This window comes from Danio rerio, chromosome 10 (genome assembly GCF_052040795.2).
Source record: "Danio rerio strain M-AB ecotype USA chromosome 10, GRCz13ab, whole genome shotgun sequence".
NCBI classification, from domain to species: Eukaryota; Metazoa; Chordata; class Actinopteri; order Cypriniformes; family Danionidae; genus Danio; species Danio rerio.
This window is the reverse complement of record NC_141030.1, coordinates 2,993,399-3,002,500: the sequence shown is the minus strand read 5'-3', so window position 1 is coordinate 3,002,500 and position 9,102 is coordinate 2,993,399. Positions and strand designations below refer to the sequence as shown.

General features: G+C 37.2%; 1 protein-coding gene across 1 annotated transcript in view; it reads left to right on the top strand.

Annotated features, from left to right (window-relative positions):
- mier3a (mesoderm induction early response 1, family member 3 a) overlaps nucleotides 1-8,594 on the top strand; it is a 16,484-nt gene extending 7,890 nt beyond the window's left edge. Inside the window, exons 8-13 of the mRNA NM_001030149.2 lie at nucleotides 713-855; nucleotides 3,001-3,082; nucleotides 3,166-3,260; nucleotides 4,759-4,886; nucleotides 4,962-5,107; nucleotides 7,516-8,594. Coding sequence (NP_001025320.2) covers nucleotides 713-855; nucleotides 3,001-3,082; nucleotides 3,166-3,260; nucleotides 4,759-4,886; nucleotides 4,962-5,107; nucleotides 7,516-7,937 — 1,016 coding nt within the window. The 3' untranslated portion in view covers nucleotides 7,938-8,594. The remainder of the gene's footprint in view (nucleotides 1-712; nucleotides 856-3,000; nucleotides 3,083-3,165; nucleotides 3,261-4,758; nucleotides 4,887-4,961; nucleotides 5,108-7,515) is intronic.
- The last annotated feature ends 508 nt before the right edge of the window (nucleotides 8,595-9,102 follow it).

Here is a 9,102-nt window from a genome sequence, read left to right as displayed (position 1 = left end):
ATTCAATGCCAATCGGTACTGATATTTTGAAAATGTCCGTTTCTTGCTAACGTTTGAACGCTGTGGTGCAAGTTCTTAAACATTTCTTTTGCCATTGTATTCACATGCTCAACAAAAATGACTGTGATTGGCCATGAAGGTCATCAGTTTACCAAACTCACCGCTGTTTACTGAGTGTAAACACAGATACAGGGACACTGGAGCACTTTTATATGGGAAAAGATTGATTTTATTGTGTGTAGTTAGGACAGTGTCATCCAATAATGCCACTTTAATTTAAATGTATATAATTATTTTTGAAATAGTATTACACTTTCATCAGATAATTGTCAGAGATCATACATCTGAATATACACACAAATATAGACCCACATACTGTACATCTGTTTTCTCTTTCAGCAATATATGCTTTCCTCTGTGTGTGCATGTAAACAAATGTTATACATTAGAATAAAAAGAAAAAATAAGATTATGGGGGAAAAATAAACATGTATATGTTGGGAGTGATCCAATAAATCAGATTTTAAACTAACAAAGCAGTTCAGGTCCTTGAGATTTTGTATAATTGGTCCATTTTTCCCAGAATTCACTTGAATTCAGTTCACAGTTTTTTTTTTTTACCTGAAAGGAGTTTATGAGATGAGAAAATCAAGTTTAAAACATCAACTGTTTGTTTAACATGCATTGATGATTGGCGTCTGTGAATTTTCAGTGTATGCCGAGGAAGATCAACTCTTGTGGCAGCCCGACATGCTGCCTGAGTCGAAGGTCAAAAGCTTTCTGCTGGACGCTCTGAGTGCGGATGGAAAGATGGACAGGGATGGCAGATGTTCACTGGTTAAAGACAATGAACAGGTGAAGATTAGAGATGAGTAAATTTACACAAACATTTATTTATTTATTAGCTAATCAGATGCAGCGAGGAATTAAGTATTGAACACGTCACCATTTGTTTTCTGAAAGCATATTTCTAAAGGTGCTGTTGACTTGACTTTTCCCCAGATGTTGGTTACAACCAAAAAAATCCATGTATGCGAAGAAAACAAAACTAGTTTGTTTACAAAATATGCGTAATAAAATGACAAAGGGAAAAAGTATTAAACACATGAAGGAAGGGAGGTGTAGTTCGGCAGTGAAAGCCCAGACAGCAGCTGAAATCTCTCAGTAGTTCTTCAGCAACCCTCTGCCTGTCATCTGTGTAAATGAATATCAGCTGCTTCAGTCTAACATCTACATTAGCAGGAGGATGAAGATGAAACCAGGGTGGACATTTCACCAAGACAATGATCCAAAACACAGCCAAGGAAACTCTCAAATGCTTTCAGAGAAAGAAAATCAAGCTGTAGAATGGCCCAGCCGATCACCTGACTTGAATCTAATAGAGAAAAAAAATCATATTTGATAGGCGAGACCCACAGAACCATCAAGATTTTCAGATTCTGTTGAAGTCTGTGAAAAACTCACCTGAGCAGTGGACTTAATCCTTCATTTGAGAGGCGTCTTTAAGCTGCCATCACTTTTTATTTAAAGTATTAACACATTTCAGTAGTTCAGCTCTCTTTGTGTCATTCCATTGTTAATACACACAACTCGTCTTTCAGATATGTTTTGCTTACATTTTTGTTTGTTTTCTTTGGGTTTTTACCAAAATCTGTTTCAATTCCATGTCAACAGCTCCTTTAGAAGTATTATTCCCAGGAAAAAACATGCTGTGCTCAATACTTATTTTCCTCGCTGTATGTTCAAACACTGAACACGCCATTTTTGTAGATTTTAAAGGGATGTTTTAAAATTAAACTTTGCTATCCCTCCTGTCGTTTGAAACCTTTGAGTTTCTTTCCTTTGAAATACAAAAGAAGATGTTTTGAAGAAAGCTAAAAACGGGTAACCATTGGCTTCCACAGGGTCCCCGCGGCGTCTTAAAGTCTAAATTCGAAAAATCGAAATTTACGGCTTTAAAAAGTCTTAAATTCGCTGTTCTAGGTCTTAAATATTTTTGCACAGGTCTTATTTTTGCGATGTCCATGTAACGCTACATCTAATGCTCATTTAAATTCTTTTTGTTGTTGTTGCTTGGTTTTTGGGGTGTTGTAGTTATTTATTTTACTAGTCCAATTGTAATTTGCGGTATTACAAAAGGTCAGCTTGCAATAGCCAATCAGCTTTCTGTTATTAAACTCAGTGCAAGCGGCGAATGTGACGTCATCGCTGTGTTTGGGGGAAGTTCATTTTGAGTGCACATGACATGATTTCGGCTGGCAGAGTATGCCGTTATTTCACTGACAAATGTCGTAAGCGCAGTTTTATAAGTCGGGAGCGCTGTAATACTAGAGAGCGAATCTCTGCTCACGCGCCGGTTTCCTCTGTTCGTGGACAAAACTGCCCGCGAGCTCTCAAAACACTGGCTGCTCACGTGCGAATGATCTGCTCTCACTCCGTCGGACTCTGTTCGTGCTTTTGCTCTCCAGAGAATTTTGTGCTTTTACATTTTCTCTCGCGTGTTTTTGCTATTGCAATATAGGTCTTAAATTTAATGCTTAATGGTCTTAAAAAGGTCTTAAAAAGTCTTAAATTTGACATCATGTTATCTGCAGAGACCCTGCTTCCATAGTAGAAAAAAACAATTACTATAGAAGTCAATGGTTACAGGTTTCCAGCGTTCTTCAAAACATCTTCTTTTGGGGTTCACAGAAGAAAGAAACTCTTAAAGGGTTTAAACAATTAAAGGGTGAGTAAATGATGGCAAAATTTTCATTTTGAATTTTCCATTTGACCCTGTAAAGCCAAATTTGAAATAATAGTGAGATATAATTATTAAAACGAAGCAAGTTCATTGAACATTTAGATGAAATATAAAAAAAATTATTTGCATGTTTTTTTTTCTTCTAATATTTAGTGCATTTATAGCACACACAGCATGATATAGTGAGGATATAGTTAGACCAAGAAAACAATATGAGAGGCTTAATAATGTGAAGTAACCCTGTTTGTACTCTCCAGGCCTTATATGAGCTTTTGAAGTGTAACTACAATGTCCCGGAAGCTCTTGAACGGTATCGCAGCAATGACAAATCCTCGAAGGGTAAGTGCATGCAGAGATAATAGCTGTATTGTTTTGGAATAGCAGTGATTGAAAATAATTACATTTTTATTATCATTATTTAGATGAGATGCTTCCTTGGTCTGAAGAAGAATGCCGAAATTTTGAACACGCTCTTCTGTTGTACGAGAAGAACTTCCACCTCATTCAGAAACACAAAGTAAGATGTTCTGCTTTATTATTAGTAGTAGTAGTATTATTAGTATTACATATATATATATATATATATATATATATATATATATATATATATATATATATATATGATGCCACTATGAAATGCTACTTTAACCCTCTGGCGTGCTTTATTTAAGAATCACACTTGGGGACTTTAATTTTGAATAATAATCAAATCACTTTTATTGTCACATCATCAGCAGCATTAAAAGTGATTTGATTAATTTTTAATAATTTTAATACTAATTTTTGTTACTATATTATTTTGTATTTTGAGAAGGTTTTGTGGTAAAAATAATTTAATATGCAGTAATTAACATTTATTTTAATTAATAACTATTGTTTTTAATTATCGCAGTTTATCCAGGTACACTGAAAACCCTAACAAGTAGACGGAACGAAATTAGTTATTAAAGTAAGAAATTAATTTGTAAAGTAAACGTGTTGCCTCAATTTAATTGAGTAACGGAGTCTCCCAAAACTTGCATATTTAAGTTTATTTAACTTGCCAGTTTGGTAGATTATACTTAAATTGTTCAGTTCTGTGTGTGTGTGTGTGTGTGTGTGTGTGTGTGTGTGTGTGTGTGTGTGTGTGTGTGTGTGTGTGTGTGTGTGTGTGTGTGTGTGTGTGTGTGTGTGTGTAATTATAAACTATAAAAAAAATGTTTAAAAGAAAAATAAGTAGCCATTTATTCCCATTATGGTGAATAATTATACATGAATCCTCATTTTCTTATTTAAAAAAAAAAGGCCTTGCACTAAAAGGTTGCACATATTGAAATTTTACAGTCAAGACTACATTGAAAAAAAAACAAACAAAAAAACAGGTTGTTTTTAAAGGATTAATTGTAATTTTGAGCTTACAACACTTGAAAATTTTAGTTTATGCATTTTCATTGTATACAAGTTAAATTAACTCATTGATTAAGTAAAGACAACATTAGGGTTTACTGTGTAAGAGATTCTGCCATACAAAAACAAAAGGCAGATTCACACCATCTCAGTCTAAAACACTTCTTCTTGACGAGTTTTAGAAATTTAATGTTTAATTTAATGTTCATATTTTTGCTTATTTTCTATTTATTTCCTGTGGCGGTCATTTTTGACAGTGAAGACCACAAGTGTGACTTTTTTTCCCCCCACAACCATTTAGCATGCTTTAATTCTGACTTCAAGTGTGTGTGTGTGTGTGTGTGTGTGTGTGTGTGTGTGTGTGTGTGTGTGTGTGTGTGTGTGTGTGTGTGTGTGTGTGTGTGTGTGTGTGTGTGTGTGTGTGTGTGTGTGTGTGTGTGTGTGTGTGTGTGTGTGTGTGTGTGTGTGTGTGTGTGTGTGTGTGTATTGCTTTTATATATATATTTATGATTATTTTCTATTTATTTTATTATGTTTATTCATGTTTACTGTCTTCGTGCAAACAGCAGAAAGCTGATATTAAGCCAGTGGTTCTTGATTGATGGTATCTTTTCTGTGTTCAACTCCAGGTCAGCACAAGGACGGTGGCGGAGTGTGTTGCGTTTTACTACATGTGGAAGAAGTCTGAACGATTCGACTTCTTCGTCCAGCAAAACCGATTCGGAAAGAAGAAGTTCAGCAGTTATCCTGGCGTCACGTGAGTTTGTGCTCGTCTTCTGCTCTGTAGATGTTGAATTGTCAGCGTTTTGGAGGCTGATTGTGGTCTCTGCAGGGATCTGATGGACCGGTTGGTGGACGAGGCTGAGGGTTTGGTGGATGGATCTGCTTCAGTGTGTTCCAGCAGCAGCGGCAGGATCGATCCTCCAACCGAACAGCAGCTCAACATCCTCAACTCCATCACAGCCAGTGACCTCTCAGGTACATCATCCGACTATAACTTTATTTTTGTTTTAATTCTTTTGCGTTTTGCGCGTTGGTGTGCTCGATCACATTGACAGCCTTTATTTAGTGACTTTTATAAAGTTTATTTTCCACATTTTTATCTGTTTTTATGTCTGTTTGTTTTTTATAATTTTTATTATTTGTTTTTATTGTTCTTATACTTGTTTCTTTTATTCTTGTTTATGTAAAGCACTTTGAATTGCCACTGTTTATGAAATGTGCTATATAAATAAACTTGCCTTGCCTTAGTCACGAGGCGTTAAACGTCGACGGTAAACGCGAGCAAAAAACATCTCGGTGTGCACAGGCCTTTAGACTGCATTTACACGCAATTGACAAACAGTCACAGGCAAATATTTAACTTTAGTGACGAGGTTTAGGCAAGTGACAATCCTGTCTACTGTCCCGAGCGTCTCACACACTGGCCCTGGGCCATCGGGCAGTCCTTATTGTTGAGCCCTGTCATGTGTTATGTTTTGCTCTTAATGTCTTTTGTTTGTAAATGTTTTAATTATTATAGAAAAGTGATGTTAATAAAATTTGATCTGCTCTCTCTGTGGTTGATGCAGCCTATTTTTGGCTTCCAACTACCACATATTCACATATTTAATTCAGAATTGCTTCATTATAGCTTTCTTTATCTTTTAAATGTTTTTATTAAAAATACAGATGAAGTCAGAATTGTTAGCCCCCCTTTGATTTCTTTTTTTTTTTCTTATTTAAATATTTCCTAAATTATGTTTAACAGAGCAAGGAAATAATCACAGTATGTCTGATAATATTTGTTCTTCTGGAGAAAGTCTTATTAGTTTCATTTCGGCTAGAATAAAAGCAGTTTTTAATTTTTTAAAAGCCATTTTAAGGTCAATTTTATTAGCCCCTTTAAGCTTTTTTTTTTTTTCGATAGTCTACAGAACAAACCATCATTATACAATAACTTGCCTAATTATCCTATCCTGCCTAGTTAACCTAATTAACCTAGTGAAGCCTTTAAGGCCCAATCCCAATTCTACCCCATAGCCCTTCCCCTTACCCCTCGTTTTGCGCGTGCACATGAAGTGGTAGTGGTGTCCCAATTCTCTTTAGCTTGAAGGCGTTGGGCTAAGGGCAAGGGGTATACACCCCTTCAAACAAACACTTTTCAGGACCACACCCGAAACCAAGTGGTTGGAAAAATTTCCCAGAATACACCAGCCACAGCTGCACCCGGAAGTAAGGAGATCCACTAATTAGTTTTTTTTTTTTGTCATTATTACGAATTTTTACAACAAACAAACACATGTTTTAATATATTCATAACCATGTTCGTGTTTTACCGTCATGCTTTAAAAAAAAAGCTAAAATAAAAACCGCTACATTTTGCGATCTATAATCCCTAATAATAACTTCTGCACAGCAGTCCCACAACATTCTGACACTCGATGACACTGGAATACCCTGTCAGAAAAGTCTAGTGGCTGGGAATGAGCTGTTTACAGTGTCTGCTATGATGTTAATGTTGTTTTCTTTGAATATTTATCTGGAGAGACATTAAAGGAAATATTTGTAAATGTGGATCCATCTAAAATTGTAGAATTTTTATCAAAAGGAAACCTTAAACTGTTTTAGATTTAATCTTTATATTATCATTATTGTTATTTATGTATTTTACCCTGGACATTATTGATTGCTGTTGATGACTTTTAATTGTTAGAATATTTTTATAATTATAGAAAATTGTTATTTATAAAATGTGATAAACTTGATCTATTTTCTTTTTTGCCATGACATAGCCGTAGAAGCTGAAATGGCAATAAAATTAAAACTCTCTCTCTCTCTCTCTCTCTCTCTCTCTCTCTGTTGTTGTTGTTTGTGTGTTTACATTAATGAATATGGCCACTGTGTAAATGCACAGTACAGTTACGATCTTATTGCCACATTAGATCTTTATGATAACATGATATATGCCTTCAGTGATCTCCTGAAGATACCAAAAAATAACAACTGAAATCACTACAGCTGTCGCGTTCATCTGAACCCATATTACGAAGCAGGAGATCATGAGGACATATGATGACGTGTGCAGGTGCTGTAGTGCTGTCCCGATTCTTAGGAATAAATTTTGAAGCCCTTCCCCTTAACCCTCGGTTGCAAGGGCTAAGGGGAAGAGGGGTAGGGTACTTGAGTAGAATTGGGATTGGGCCTAAATGTCTCTTTAAGCTGTATAGAAGTGTCTTGAAGACTATCTAGTCAAACATTATTTACTGTCATCATGGCAAAGATCAAATAAACCAGTTATTAAAACTATTATTTTGTGTTGAAAACATCTTCTCTCCGTCAAACAGAAATTGGCGTAAAAAATAAACAAGTGGGCTAATAATTCATCTGCTTTCTTTTTGACTCAGCGCTGACGAGCACCGTGGCGTCGGTGTGTAACCCAGCAGACGTGAGCTGTCTGGACTCCTACAGCTTCTCTCCGCTGGACGCTCTGCACCGCGGGCCGCTGAGTCACGAGGAGCCGCTCAGCTACTCCAGCAGCGCAGACGGAGACTGCCTGAACCTGCTGGACTCCGGCTTCTACCACTCAGAGCTGGGCCAGATCAGTGTGTGCGGAGAGGACTGCGAACGACCCCCGGCCAAGCGGCTGAAGATGGGTCTCTCCGAACCCTTCATCAACGACAGCAGGAACATGGCGGTGGAGTTCGAAGGCCGCACGCACCACATCACACGTGCCAAAATGGCGGTTTCGGTCAGTGACTTCGGAGAGGCGGGCAGCTACATGGGCACACACACACTACATCAACACACAGCGCTGCAGTCAGAGTGACGGCGCGCAATAAACCTCACGGGACCACCTGCAATCAAACGTGTATATAACCGCTTCCCTGGATATTCCTCGTTTATTTCTAATTATATAAATATATATATATATATATATGTGTGTGTATATATGTACAGATTTATTCTTTCTAGCTTTGTTTTTACTATGACATCAGTGATGTCTAATTGTACAGACCTGAATCTTGATTTCTCAAGAGTTGATACAGCCATTTATTTTCCAGTCAGTGTCATAAACGTGTCCGAATACTGTGGAAATCTCGTGACGGGGAGTCGTCGCATGGCTAACTGATGGATCAACGCATTCGGCCTCCCTGTGGTTTCATCAGTGTTTACAGGTGCCTCGGCTCGCCAATACCACCGCCTGAAAGGCATTTACGACCACTCTTCACTTTCGTTTTTGCACCGTGGGGAAGCGGCTCTGTTTTCGTTGAGCACAAGAAATTCGTAAAGCGACTACGAACGTTTTCAGCCCTGGGAGATTTATCTATTGTTTTGACTGCAAATGTGTAGGCCCTAAATACAGCTAGTATAGAGGTGTTCTGAAGCGCTGCAATGAAGTGTGTGGTGATTCTTATTTGATATACTTTGCATATTTATTACGTTTCTTTTGTAATCATATTGATCAGCCGGGCGTATTTATTACAAGACTGCGTGATGGTCGCCGCTTAGCATTTTTCCGGCTGTTAATTACTGGCACATGTCGTTTGTTTTTGTTTGTGAGCATTTGTTCGCTATTTATTGAATTTTTCCCGCAGGGATTTCTTAAAGCGCTAGTCGATTCCCTTCAGAAACCAATTATGCAAAACGTTCATCATTTCCGCCTTCGTATTTCCGCAGAACAACCCGATATTTGCTTTCTGAGCACTGACCTGACATTATCTATGCATCAAGAATCGCTCAAACAGATTAAACCCATCATCCTTGTTGTGTTTTGTTGACATTCACAAACTCCAATATGGCAATAATGTGTAAATATGTACAGATACCAACAACACTTTCCGTTTTCCTTCCTCCTCTGCAAACTTAAGACTTAAATTCTGTGTTTTTGAGTTGTTTGCCGTAAGATTGCCTTCTTGACTTCCTTTACCATTGGTTTTTGGCTGACCTTTTTCCTCATGAAAGATTTGCTTAAGAAGAGAGTTATTTATTTA